The sequence below is a fragment of the Triticum urartu genome, chromosome 7A, assembly GCF_056163025.1.
Source record: "Triticum urartu cultivar PI428250 chromosome 7A, HENAU_Tu73, whole genome shotgun sequence".
Lineage (NCBI taxonomy): Eukaryota > Viridiplantae > Streptophyta > Magnoliopsida > Poales > Poaceae > Triticum > Triticum urartu.
In genome coordinates, this window is record NC_141879.1 from 495,953,427 (window position 1) to 495,968,197 (window position 14,771).

General features: G+C 44.1%; 1 protein-coding gene and 1 pseudogene across 1 annotated transcript; one reads left to right on the top strand and one right to left on the bottom strand.

Annotated features, from left to right (window-relative positions):
• Positions 1 to 205: 205 nt before the first annotated feature.
• Positions 206 to 3,828, bottom strand: LOC125520337 (putative transcription factor GLK1). The gene is made up of 6 exons (XM_048685230.2): positions 3,082 to 3,828; positions 2,855 to 2,995; positions 1,159 to 1,524; positions 995 to 1,054; positions 743 to 865; positions 206 to 642 (listed from the first exon to the last, which is right to left on the bottom strand). The coding sequence occupies exons 1-6, from the start codon at positions 3,628 to 3,630 to the stop codon at positions 493 to 495; spliced, it is 1,389 nt and encodes a 462-aa protein (XP_048541187.2). The 5' UTR covers positions 3,631 to 3,828; the 3' UTR covers positions 206 to 492.
• A 7,980-nt stretch (positions 3,829 to 11,808) lies between these two features.
• On the top strand, positions 11,809 to 13,707 carry LOC147960112 (uncharacterized; annotated as a pseudogene).
• The last annotated feature ends 1,064 nt before the right edge of the window (positions 13,708 to 14,771 follow it).

Here is a 14,771-nt window from a genome sequence, read left to right on the forward strand (position 1 = left end):
GGATACAAACCCTTGCAAAATTGAAAAAACAACTAAAAACGGAGCCCTCCCGCCGGCCCTTGCCAGGATCCACCGCGCCTCATTGGCCCTAGGGCCACCGAAGACGAGGCGGACCTGCTCCGGCGCCGGCGAGAGGCATGAACCCTAACTTTCTTTCTTGAAGAAGAAGGAGGAGGAGGAGGATCGATCTCCGATCCAAGAAAAATTGAAATGTTGATCGATTGGTGTAAAGTTGAGCCTTCGGGTAGCCGCGGTTGAGCGAGCGTCGAAGTTTACGGTGTAGCAAAAATGTGTCTCAAGAGTGAAAAGTAACAAAGTTTCTCTTGATCGAAATTATGCACAGGCTGACCAAGAGAGAGGTCCACAAAACGTTCTAAAGAAAAAAGACATGTCGACGATTTTGTTGTTGTTGTCGTTGGTGCTGCTGCTAGCGGTTACTCTGAACGGAGCAGCAGTCATGCATGGAGTGCAGGCGGATGCATCCTCCAGCGCTCACCCGCAGGCTTGTGGCACATTGGCCACGCCTTGCCTTTCAAGCTCGCCCATGACACTGCCCAACGAAGGGGGCTTCAGCCCCAGCGGCAGTGGCAGCCACGGTTTGGATAAAACATCACCGATGGCCGCGTCTATGCTCTCGTTTGACTGCAAAAACCACAACAAGACAGAGAGTGTTAACTAAAGCTGGCCCAGACACAGCAGTGCAGACAGTAGGATAGATGGAAGTGTCGTACTATGTACGTACTGGTTGTGCTTGTAGCTGGAGCTGCGATTCTTGCTGGTTCTTGCTCGCCAGCGCTGGTGGCGTGGAGGGGGGCGTGTAGACTGGACACGGCATGGCAACGGGCACAGGAGGAGCAGGAAATTTCTGAATCGGCAAAATCATTCATCCCATCAGTTTTTGGTACAACAATTGCAGAGAAATACCACAGCTTATATAGATGCTTCCGTGAGCAGGTAAATATATTAATCAAACATGCCAAAGTAAATTGCTCACCGGTGCCATCGGCATTGCCATGCAAGGAGTCCCATGGGTCGGCATATACGCTGCTGGCCCCTGCACAAGCAAATCCAAACAAAACGTAAGAAACAGGCGCCACGAGCACACAACCACAAAACCACATACAAGACTGCCATAGGTGGTGCTACGTCTGCACGTACCCTCATGTAAGGGTGGTGCCAGAAAGCCGGGTCGGACGGCGGCGGCGGCGGGGGAGCCCACGCCGGCATCGGGGCGCGGGGCATTGGGTGCCTCGGCCACATTGGCATCCGGGGCGAGTCCATCGTGGGGTGACCCCAGACGTGCAACGGCCGGACGTAGTGCTGCATGGCTGCCGGTGAAGGAGGAGGAGGAGGAGGAGGAGGGTGCGCCGGCGCGAAGCCGATGGTTGGCACGGTCCATATGTTCGAGTCCTGCCTCTTCACGGCCGCAGCCGGTCCGCCGGCGGCATACATCTGTCGTCGTTGGGTCCAACTCGCCGCCTCTGCCTCCCGCGCAATCATGTGCTTCCGGTGAGACCGGTACTTCTGCAACGATATGGAACTCATTTAGTCAATCGGCACAGTAGTGGGATGAGTCGATGTCAATAGTAACGTTTTTTCAGTCGCGCCCTAGCTAGAAATAGCAGGTTCATATTTCAATATCCAGATGTTCTTTCTGCGATGGATTTCAATATGCAGTTGTGCGGTTAGAAATGACAATATAGAATTTGCAAGCAATTAAAATACTCCCTCCGATCCAAAATAAGGATTGAAGTTTCAAACTGGGGTTAGTTCAAAGCTTATAAAAGTTTACCAAGGGAGTAGTTATTAGGAAGTGGCTAGGTCTTAGTCGAGTGAAACTTAATCAAGTCTAAGTTAAATGATATAACATGTAAGAAAAAAAAACTTTGTACAGATCTTTAGGTAAGATCCTACAAGTATGCATCGACTGAGACTTCGTTAAACACTGAGTTTTAGCAATACGTAGAGACTCATAGTCAGCCAAACAATTGGATGCCCTCAATGATTGTTTACTATATTTCCTGGGCAGAACAAGTTTATACTTCCGGTGAATTAGGTCGCAGCGTACAGTTGGGCCAGTACTCAAACAGAACTCATCCAAAGTCCGTGAACCTACAGCCATACGAGTACGTAGATGATAGAAGTGATGGGGTCTACCTAGCTAATGGGAAGAGAGAAACGGAGAACACCTAAACTTGTTCTTGGAATGTATAACAACGGTTGCTCTACTTTGACACACTTGCTTTTTTGACATGTTGCATGCATTACACCTGCCATGCATGTCTTATGGCTAGGGAAAGACATGAATTATCACTTGAATTCTGAACATACGTTTGCGTACATGGCACATTTGTGCGAGTCATATTTCAAAGTAGCTAGTTCTATATCTGCATCCCTTTGTGCTAGATTCAACAATATGTATCATTTTCTTCTAGCTATTTCATTTTGGGCGTGGCTAGATCTCGGTCAACTGAGACTTAACGAAGTCTCAGTCAAGTGACAGAGCATATAAAAGGAAGAAAAGAAAATTTAAAGAAAAAATTACACGGGTCTTCAGGTAAGATCGCACGAATATAGCCTCGACCATGTCTTCATTAAGTCTCAGTCGACTGAGATTTAGCAAACCCGATTTCATAATATTTGCTACCTGATTGTGAATTGCAAATTGAGAGATGCGCAGCTTTGGATTGCTCTTCTATCAATCTTCCTTAGCTCAGGAGTTTTTTGTTTGTTTGTTGATTTATTAAACTAGATCCTTAATACTGATAGCTAGTACAGCCATCGAAGCATAATTGAGTTTAGACAGAATAATCAATATTCAGTTTCAAACTTCAAGTTTCATGCCTGCACTCACCTGCAAATGGCTTGCTATGTTGTGCCGAGTGAGTGAGTTGATCCCCATGATCTCCAGAATCCTCGACGGCACCGCCTTGTCGATGCCGAGCTGCTCTACCGCCTGCACGAACCTCCGGTGCAGCTCCGGCGTCCAGTCCACCTGCAGATAGGGCACGCCATTAATACCACAAAGGTGCAAACCTAAGAAGTATGTCTACATATGACCAATAAGAAGCATGAACGCACCTTGGCTTTCTTCTTCCCGTGGGAGTTCTTGCTTGACGACTTGTGGCGGCTCTCAGCCTCGGTAGACGACGACGTTGTCGACGACGGCGATTTTGCGTCCGGCACAACGGGGCGGTCGCCGCCGCCCATGCTTTCGTCCACCTCGGCTTGACTGCACCCTCGCTTCCCGTCTCCTAGCCCCGCCTCAGCGAACGCCGCGTTCTCTACGGCGATGACACCACCGGCCGAACTGACCGAACCGACGTCCTCCACGGCGGCCAAGAGCTCGGCGCAAGGCACCTGCTGGTCCTGCAACTCCTCGACGCCCGCGGCCGCCGCCTCGAGATCAGTGAAGATGTCGGCGGGGTCGACCTCCAGGTCCGGCAGCGCGTCGCCGTCCTCTAGCCGGAGGAAGAAATCCCCAAAGTCTATGTCATCAACGGTGAAGTCGAAGTCTATGTCCAGGTCCGCCACCACCACCGCGCCCCCAACCGTCTCCATGGGCGCGGCCTCGGCGCGCTGCTCCACCGCGTCGTCGGCGAGGCACCTCGCGGAGGACACGGCAAGCATCTCGGCCACTCTACCCACCACAGCCAGCTACGTGCAAGTTCAGCCCAGCGCAATGCGGCGGAAGCAACGGCACGTTAGGTCTGGAGCGCTTCTGCTGCAGGCCCGATTTGAGCACTGAACTTAAACTGGCATGCAGTTCGTGCGGCGGAGCTGTGGCTGTGCTGTGCCCGCTGCAATGGCGAGTATGTATGTATGTATGTATGTATTCTCCGGGCCGGGCAGTGTAAGGGAGGGCGGCTGTACGCCACAAGCTCGCGAAGATTTGCCGGATTCGTTTGATGGGTGGGCTTGTCCGCGAGCGCAAGTGCAGCTTGGTCGCTTCCGCGAATTATTGCGGCCACTGTGTGGGTGAGCCTTTTTTGAGCACGGCCTATTTCCCGACTATTTCGTTTGCCGGTACCCAGAGCTCGGAGAGCGCAAGGGCGTCGGAGAAGCGAACAAATACTGACAGTGGCTGCATGTATATCGGCTGGAGGCTGCCGCGCACGCTGTCCCTGCCCATGGGTGGGAGAGAGGGACAGGACCAGTATGTGGGGGCAGGGGCCGCGTGTGTTTGGAAGTAGACCGACCCGTTCAAATCACCGGTCATCGTGCCTTGCGCGCGTTAGAAATATTTTATCCTACATCCTATACTATATCCTTCTAAATGAAAATTTTATTAGTTGGTGGAGGTTCGTGTACTTTTTTGTTAGATAATAACGAGCTAAAACGAGACACGAAAGATACGGATTTTTATGTGGAAACCCTTGCGGAAGAAAACCACGGACGCACGAAGACGCAATCACTATGATAAGGAGTATTACAAACATGAGACGACAGACCGTCTGAGGTGTAACTACATGAGGTATATATGAGGGCAATACATGAGAGTCTTTGAAGGACAACTAAACGAGTTGTACTCGTACGCGTCGACGTCAACGCAAAGGCCCATACCAATTGTACTACGTCTAGTCCAACACAGTATAATTTGGATCACAATTTAACAATCTCCACCTTGATCTAAATTCCCTTCAGTAGTCGAAGAAAGTAAATAACTCCATCTAAATCAGCATAAACACCTTGTGCGTCAAAGTCCATAGGACTAGTGAGAAATACCAACTAAGCCTGAGGAAAGCTCAAACTTATTGGTCGAAACTGGCTTTGTCATCATATTAGCAGGATTATCATGAGTACTTATCTTGCATACCTTCAAATTGCCTTCAACAACAACATCTCGAATATAATGAAGTCTGACATCAATGTGCTTTGTCCTCTCATGATACATTGGATTCTTTGTAAGATATATGACACTTTGACGGTCAGAAAATATGGTAGGGCAAGATGAATCTCCACAAAGCTCAGTGTATAAACCTTTCAACTAGATAGCTTCTTTGCATGCCTCAGAAATAGCCATATACTCGGCATCAGTAGTGGAACAAGCCATAATTGACTGCAAAGTTGCTCTCCAACTCACAGCACAACCACCAATGATGAAAACATAACATGTGAGTGATCTTCTCTTATCCAAATCATCAGCAAAATCAGAATCAACAAAACCAACAAGTCCATCTCCAGTTTTCCCAAACTGTAAATGAGCATTAGAAGTACCTCGCGGGTATCTGAAAATCCATTGAACTGCTCTCCAATGCTCTTTTCAAGGATTAGCCATGTATCTACTGACAACACTCAATGCATATGATAAATCTGGACGAGAACAAACCATGGCATACATGAGTGAACCAACTGCACTCGAATAGGGAACTCTAGACATGTACTCAATATCTGCATCTGACTTAGGACATAAAGCTGATGATAATTTGAAGTGTGCAGCTAACGGTGTACTCACCGGCTTGGCATTATGCATATTGAAACGATGAAGAACTTTATCAATATATCCCTTCTGACTTAGATATACTTTTCCAGACGGTCTATCTCTGGATATTTCCAAGCCAAGAATTTTCTTTGCTGCACTCAAATCCTTCATCTCAAATTCATTACTCAATTTCTTCTTTAGTTCATTAATATCTGACATACTCTTTGCAGCAATAAGCATATCATCAACATAAAGGAGCAAATAAATAGTTGAACCATTGACAGTTTTCAAATAAACACAACTATCATAATTAGACCTTTTGAAACCTTGAGAGAGCATAAAGGTGTCAAATCTCTTGTAGCACTATCTAGGGGATTGCTTCAATCCATAAAGAGATTTCTTTAACTTAGAGACAAGCTTTTCTTTTCCAGGAATAAAAAAACCTTCAGGTTGTTCCATATAAATATCCTCTTCTAATTCTCTATGTAAAAATGCAGTTTTAACATCCAATTGCTCAAGCTCAAGATCATGCATGGCAACAATACTGAGTAAAGTACGAATAGAGCTATGCTTCACAACGGGAGAAAAGACTTCGTTATAATCAATACCTAGAATCTGGCTATAACCTTTAGCAACTAACCTTGCTTTATATCTTGTCTCATCATTAGGAGAAACACATTCTTTTCTCTTAAAAACCCACTTGCAACGAATAGATTTCTTCTCTCTAGGTAATCTTACTAAATCTCAAGTGCCATTCTTTTCAAGTGATTCCATCTCATCATGCATAGCGGTCATCCACTTATTACTATCACCAGAAATAATAGCCTTGGAATATGAAGAAGGCTTAGAATTACCTTCAATTTCTTCTGCAACAGATAAAGCAAAAGAAACAATATTGCACTATTCAATTAACCTGTCAGGTTTATTAATACCCCGTCTAACTCTGTCACGTGCAAGATTCCAACTGGGTGGAACAATATGCTGATTTAGAGTGTAAGTGACATGATCATCATTAACGACGGGTTCATCATGTGCATCAACAATTTTATTACCAGATGTATCACCTGAATTAATAACATGCTCCACCTGAACAGTAGGCTCCTGAACAATAGGTTGTTGTTCACTCTCAACGGGAACATTAGTAGATGAAACATCATGTAACATAGCAGATTCATTAAACATAACATTTCTGCTAATAACAACCTTCTGGGTTTCAGGATTCCACAATTTAAAACCTTCAACACCAGACTTATAACCAAGAAAGATGCACTTAACAGCCCTAGGCTCCAACTTTCCATTATCAACATGAGCATAAGCAGTGCAACCAAAAACTCTCAACTGTGAATAATCAGCAGGTGAACCAGACCATACCTCAATTGGAGTTTTCTTATTAAGAGCAATAGATGGTGAACGGTTAATGAGATAACAAGCCGTGAAAGCGGCCTCAACCCAAAAACGCCTATGCAAACCTGCATTGGACAACATGCAACGGGCTCTAGAAATAATGGTCCTGTTCATACGTTCAGCAACACCGTTTTGTTGAGGAGTATAAGGAACGGTATAATGTCTGACAATGCCTTCAGACTTGCAATAGTTCTTAAATTGCTTAGAACGGAATTCCATACCATTATCAGTGCAAAGTATTTTTACCTTCCTTTCAGTTTGCCTTTTAATCATAATCTTCCACTCCTTAAATGCTGAGAATGCTTCATATTTATGCTTCAAGAAATAAGGCCAAACTTTTCTCGAATAATCATCAATAATAGTCAGCATGTAACTAGCACCACCTAGTGACTTCTTGCGAGATGGTCCCCATAAATCAGAATGGACATAATCAAGAATACCTTCAGTTGTATGAGTGGAAGTGTTGAACTTCACCCTCTTGTGCTTCCCGAAGATACAATGCTCACAAAATTTCAATTTACCAGGTTTATATCCATCAAGAAGTCCTCTCTTATTTAACTCTGCTAAACCAAGTTCACTCATATGTCCAAGACGCATATGCCAAAGGTTAGCAGCATCACAATCAGAATTCTTTGAAATAACTGGAGTAGCATTACCTGAAACAGTAGAACCTCGAAGGTAATAAAGACCATTGGTCGAACTTAAATCACCTTTCATCACAATAAGGGAGCCTTTGGTGACCTTCAAAACACTATCTCCACCTGAATACTTGTACCCCTTTGCATCAAGGGCACTCATAGAAATAAGATTTCTCTTCATCTTCGGAATATACCGAACATCTGTCAAAGTTCTGATTATGCCATCAAACATCTCGATTCGAATAGAACCTATGCCTTCAATCTTGCATGGTGAATTATCAAAACCCAAAACGGAACCAGCAGCAGTAGTGGAATCAAAAGTATTAAACTAATCTCTATGTGGACACATATGAAAAGTGCATGCAGTGTCAAGTACCCACTCATCATTGGTCTCAGCACATCCAGCAATAACGACAAGAGCATCATCGGAACTATCATCACGAGCAACGTTAGCAGAATTTTCACCTTGTTTGCTACCTTTCCTCTTTTCCTTATTCTGCAACTTGAAACACTCTGAGATGTCATGCCCGTCTCTCTTGCAATATCTGCAATATTTCTTGTCTCTAGATTGCGACCGGCCCCTGTAGCCGTTTTTACTTTTGCCTCTGTTTCCACTATTGGGGTTCTTCTCCTTTGTCCTGCCACGAACAGATAATCCCTCTTCTTGGGATGAACTTGAACCATCATGAGGCACCATCAGTTTCATCTTCTCCTTAGAGGTCAAAGCTTCATAAACTTCATTAAGTGTGAGAGTATCACGACTGTTTAATATGGTGTCTCTAAAATTGGTATAAGAACTTGGCAGTGAACAAAGTAACATTAAAGCAGTATCTTCCTCTTCATACTTAACCTCCATTGCAGCTAGGTCGGATATAATCTCTTTAAATTCTGAAATATGATTCAAAACATTACCTCCCTCGGGTAACCTGTGCAGGAATAATTTTTGCTTCAGATGCATCTTGCTGGTGAGATCTTTCGTCATGCAAATCCCTTCCAGCTTTAACCATAGAGCGGCGGCCGTTTTCTCGCTCAAAACTTCCTGCAAAATATTATTATGCAAATGGAGTTGAATTTGTGACAAAGCCATACAATCAATTCTTTTCTCCTCATCGGTCCAGTCCTCAATTCGGTTCTTCCCAAAACTATCCAGTGCTTCATCATAGTCGGACTGTGCCAACAACGCCCGCATCTTGACTTGCCATAGGGTAAATCTTGTGTCACGGTCCAGCAGTGGAAGATTGTACTTCATGGATGCCATGAGTCGATAAATCTGTGTACACAAAATAGTACAAGCCGGTAGAAAAATCGTTGATAGAATTAATTTGCGGAGCAGACGAAAAATAGGATAAATAGCATCTGGTAGCTTCGTGCGGATGTAGCAATCAGTAGAGAAAAACAAATATGATTTACTAGTAGTCAATAGTACTAGCCTTCACGTGAGCAAGTAGTAGCAGAGCTTCGGTAGATTTGACGCGTAGTAGGAGAAAACAAATCAATCTCTTCACGTGGCTGCCTCCAACTCTTGCTACTAGTACGATTGATCTTTGCGTCGGAAGATGTGACGACGCTCTAGCTCAATCGGCTGATAAATCAGATGAACCTGTACGTACCGATTGGAACGCCTGTCGGACTCAGTGACGTGCGGCTGCAGAAACTCCAGTCGGATTCGACGGATCGGCCGGACGCGCGCAGTGGCCGTAACCCTAATCTCTCATCTCAAATCTCGTATCTGTAACTTGGCTCTGTATACCACTTGTTAGATAATAACGAGATAAAACGAGACACGAGAGACATAGATTTTTACGTGGAAACCCTTGCGGGAGAAAACCAGGGACGCACGAAGGCGCAATCACTATGAGGAGGAGTATTACAAGCACGAGACGACAGACCGTCTGAGGTGCGACTACATGAGGTATATATGAGGGCAATACATGAGAGTCCTTGGAGGACAAGTAAACGTTTGTACTCGTATGCGTCGACGTCAACGCAAAGGCCCATACCAGTTGTACTACGTCTAGTCCAACATAGTATAATTTGGATCACAATTTAACATTCCTCCTCTCAACTCTGACAAGTGGCCTAGCGTGTTTGGATGGAGGCTTGTCAGGCAGCCATCTTAGTCTGACACCGGAGGGTGCTGCATAAGAGCATCTACAACTGGAATTGGGCAATCCCCTCCAAGGTTCCATGATCCCCTCCTAACATTTTCTTTCGGGTTTGGAATTTCAATGGAAAGGACACGAGCTAAGTTTTGTAGCGCCTTAAAATATTTACTCACATCCCTTCACCCTTGATCACACTTAGACTCCCTCATGGCACTCGTTGGCCGTCATTGAAACTTCGTGGAGGCCACATCCCGCCGCGTGGGAGGTTTTTACTGTTCCAGTGAAGTTCCTATTGTTTCAGTGAAGTTATGTCTATGTAGCATATCCACGGTCTCTAGAGAAGAACGTGTAACACTTGGAGCTCATATTTAGAAGAGTCAAATTCTAAGTGTGGCACTTTGTCCCTTAGAATTGTAGACTAGTTCCAACCCCCCTCCTACTCTTCCTCAATGGCGCCGACCACAATACCTCTGCTCCTCTTCCCTCCTCCCTACCCGTACTACCGGCGGGCGGTGGCAACAGAGAGGTTGAGTGGCGGCGGCATCTGTTATCTCTAGGTGCTCCCGTTGGAGTGAGGGGATCCCAGAGATCGGGAAGACGTGGTGGAGGCAGCGACGGCCTCTGTTGCGTGAGCAGCAATGATGGCGGTGGCTGGACCCATCGGTGACATGCTCACCGGAGAAAGGTGCCTGTGGGATGACGGCTGCATCAACGTTCTTGGCGACATCGATGTATGTTGAGGACCGCAACGCGCGTGTGTGTGGGACGTCCGATACTTCGGCGACGGCTAGACCTGCGCATGGCAGCCCGGCCTGCCTACCCGAGCCCTTAAGCCCGACATTTGGCCAGGCCCGGGATCATCTTTTCCGTCTGAAGCTCATCCCAAAACCCCAAAGAAAACCCGAACAAGGTTAAATAATCATTTTAATTGAAAAATAGGTGTAATGATATATTTTAATACCGCAAAAATATTGAGAAGTGCACTATTCACATGTTTGGGCTTGCGTTGGGCTTGAGATTGTCAATTCAGACTTTGTCAAGCCCGACCAAAAATCTGACTCATCAAGGGTATGATCATGTTTAGCTCCTTGGATTATGTCATTTGGCCCTCAAATTTTGCAATCAACTAAAACATTTGGTCATAATCGAAGCCACCAACTTTCACATTTTTTTGTTGCTTTTTTCGATGATTTTATTGTTCATAGTAGGTGTAATGAACTTGGGTGTAGCCACAACTTTTCCAAAGAATATTAGGACAATTTCCATAAACACTTATAGGAGAAGGTTTATTGAGGACCCAAATCAAAATGGGGGGAGATGCTTATGAGCATTTTACAGCCAGTTGACAATTGAAGTTTGGAGATGACACTGGGACGAATGATTTCCTGCTATGGGCTGGTATCCGCGCGCACGATGCCCACATGTGGGTAGAGGAATCGGGAGGCTGCTTTGGCTCCGGCGTCGGACCCCACCAAGCCTCAATTTGCACAATAATTTAGGGTTCGAAAAGTTTATCACATATAGTAGTAACAAGTGATTACGCTTAGAAGCTGCTTGGCTTGATACTATGTTAATTTTTTGGCAAAACTATAACTTGACAAAAGGTGACAATATTTTGGAGATTGACAAGAAAAATTAATAGCCAATGAATAATTGATAGCCAAGTTTTCAGACTTGTCTGGACATTAGCGTGCCAAGTATAATTGCATAAGCAAGCAACCCTTCGCCTACATTTTCTGTGCTCATTAATGGGCAGCCCTCTCAAAAATTTAAAAGTTGTCGAGGTATCCGACAAGGTTGTCACATGTCTCCTTATTTGTTTGTCATGGTCATTAATGAGCTCTCTATCATACTCAATGAGGCTCTTCGGGCCAATCATTTGCAGGGTATTTCTCTTGGTCCAAATTGCCCCTCTGTGCATTCTCTTCTTTTTGCAGATGATTTGTTGGTGTGTGGGCAGGCATCTTGCCAAGAGGCACAAGCTATGGCTAATCTCATTCAACATTTTTGTGCTCTCTCTAGTCAAACTCCTAACTAGAATAAATCTGCCATTCTTTCTAGCTCTCATGTTTCTCCGGCCACTATGAATGACATTAAGAAAAAATTTCTAGTTGCTAATCTTGATGCTAATTTCAATCATCTTGGTCATCCACTTATTCTTCCGGCTAAAAATAGAGGTGTCGCTTATAATTTTGTGTTATATAAATTTTTGAACAAGCTGCCCTCTTATAAAGAGAATATGCTCTCTCATGCTGCTCGGCTTGAACTTATTTGCTCTGTCTTCTCAGCTATTCCATTTTATTATATGGCCAACATTTTGTTCTCAAAAAAATGCATTGCTAAACTCACAGCTATCATTAGGAATTTTTGGTGGACAGGTGTTAGAGAAACAGATTCCCAAAAGAGTCTTTGCCTGAGGGCTTGGAAGGATATTACTAATTCCAAGGCAGAGGGTGGCTTAGGAGTCAGGAATTTAAAAGCGGTTAATGAAAGCCTTATCCTCACTGCAACCTGGAGGCTAGCAAAAAATTCTTCTTCCCATTTGTATCGTGTTCTTCAGGCCAAAAAAATTCATACTTCTACCATTTGGAAAGCTACGACTACTCCTCCTAAACCTGCTTTTTGGGCTTCCATTTTAAAAATGTTGCCTAAGCTTAAAGAACATGCTTTTTACCAACTCACTCAAGGTAATATTTCGTTGTGGAGCATGCCTTGGTGCAATCTTTGGAATTCTATTCATGATTATCTCATTCCTCAACAGCCAGGCTTTGTTTATCCTTCTTTGGTTAGAGATCTTTGGTTGCCTGGTCAAAAAAGATGGAATCGTGATCTTATTTTCTCTCTTTTTCAGGAGTCGCTTGCCTCTCATATTGTTAGTTTGTATATTATTGATGATGAAACTAAAGATTTGCTTTGTTGGGCTCTCTCTCCTAATGGTATTTGCTCTTCCAAATCTGCATATAAACTCTGCTTGCAAGAAATTTATGCTCATCCTAGAACTGCTCCTGTGGATGTTTCTCCAGACTTAAAGAACTTTCTTAAGACTATTTGGAAACAGAAAAATTTTCTTCCTAGAGTTCAAACCTTTGCTTGGAGACTTCTTAGTAGGGCTCTGCCCACGGGAATGAGAGTGCGTCGTTTTTCCATTCACATCTCTCAAAACTACTGCGGATGTGCTCAACCAGAAGATGATATTCATCTGTTCTTTCTTTGTGACTTTGCTAGAGCAGCTTGGTTCTCGTCCCCTTGGTTTCTTCGATCTGACATTCTTGTTCAAGGACACTCAATGATGCATTCCATTCTTATTCATCTTGTTACTATGGGCCATCCTCATGCTTCTTTGCAGAATGTCCTTAATTTTTTGTGGTGCATTTGGAAAGCTAGAAATGATTTTCTGTTTGATCGCAAAAAGCATCTTCCTTATCAAGTCCAAATTGTTGCTGCTAATATGGATTATGGCTTTCAAGAGGAGCCTTTCCATTTCCCTAATAAGAAATCCTCTAATAATAATCAACATAATAATCAACATGCTTCTCATGATCTTCCTATAAAGGGCCGCACTCTCAAGTCTGATTTATTGATCCTTGGTACTAAGATTTCTTCGGATTTAGTGTTTCGGTCCTAAAAAAATCCAGGTCTTACTCATGGAGAAGTGGGGACAGGCGTTGGTGTCTATTTTTGTATTCCTTCAAACCAAGGTGAGATCAATATTCAGGTTCAAGATTTGGCACCTCCTACTTCTACTCCTCTTCAAGCAGAAGTTGTAGCTCTTGCCTGTGCTGCTCAATTGGCGGCTCGCCTTAATATTCATTGTCCCACGTTTTTGACGGACTGTATTTCACCTGCCTCTGATGCTGCCTCTCAGAACATTTCTCATTCTACTTCGCATTGGAATATTAGAAAAGAATTGGCGACCTTTGTTAAGTGTACCTCTAATCGAAATCCTCAGGTGTTTCACATTTCCAGGGACATTAATGGAATTGCTCATAAGCTTGCCCAACAGATTTTCCGATATATTGGAGGACCCTTTTTGATATGTTCTGCTCATTCTCATTCATCTTCTCCATGTCCAGTGGCAAATACATTTTCAGGTTTTCAACTTGAAGGTATCCAGCTGCATACGGTGTACTGTTTCTAATGCAAGCAAAATCCAGTTGCAGATCAAGATGAACGATTCTCTTCTTCAAGGAGTTACTCTCAGGATCATGCATGAATACTTTTATATATTTGCTAGTTTTTGTAATCTGATCATGTTGCTCAGGGCATTGAACTTCTGTTCACTTTGCTCTTTAGGATCCTTCCTTCAGCTCCCTCTCAGAGGTTATTTTGTATCTCTTCTTCTTCTCTTCTTTTGCAGAACTCTGTATCTGACTTGTACTACCCTTTGAGCTGAATGGAATATATGGCACCTTTGGTGCCTTCATTTGTTCAAAAAAAAGCAAGCAACCTCACAAGACTGACCTAACTTACTAGTAACAAGATGGCAATGGCCTCAGTAGATTCTCATACCATCACCATCAACAACGAGATTCCTATCTGTTGGCTGTTGGAAGTGTAGCACTAAGCTCCTCAAGGCGCTATCTGTTGGAAATATGCCCTAGAGGCAATAATAAAAGCATTATTATTATATTTCCTTGTTCATGATAATTGTCTTTATTCATGCTATAATTGTATTGTCCGGAAATCGTAATACATGTGTGAATAATAGACACCAACATGTCCCTGGTAAGCCTCTAGTTGACTAGCTCGTTGATCAACAGATAGTCATGATTTCCTGACTATGGACATTGGATGTCATTGATAACGAGATCACATCATTAGGAGAATGATGTGATGGACAAGACCCAATCCTAAACATAGCACAAGATCGTATAGTTCGTTTGCTAGAGTTTTTCCAATGTCAAGTATCTTTTCCTTTGACCATGAGATCGTGTAACTCCCGGATACCGTAGGAGTGCTTTGGGTGTACCAAACGTCACAACGTAACTGGGTGACTATAAAGGTGCACTACAGGTATCTCCGAAAGTGTCTGTTGGGTTGACATGGATCAAGACTGGGATTTGTCACTCCGCATGACGGAGAGGTATCACTGGGCCCACTCGGTAATGCATCATCATAATGAGCTCAGAGTGACCAAGTGTCTGGTCACGGGATCATGCATTACGTACGAGTAAAGTGACTTGCCGGTAACGAGGTTGAACG

Bases quoted from the DNA above. Each gene is read 5' to 3' on its own strand.
- LOC125520337 (XM_048685230.2), bottom strand. From the start codon at position 3,630: ATGCTTGCCGTGTCCTCCGCGAGGTGCCTCGCCGACGACGCGGTGGAG. The intron at 2,996-3,081 runs GTGCGTTCATGC...CCCTATCTGCAG, and splicing joins ACGGGAAGAAGAAAGCCAAG to GTGGACTGGACGCCGGAGCT. The intron at 866-994 runs GTGAGCAATTTA...TTGCCGATTCAG, and splicing joins TGGCAATGCCGATGGCACCG to AAATTTCCTGCTCCTCCTGT.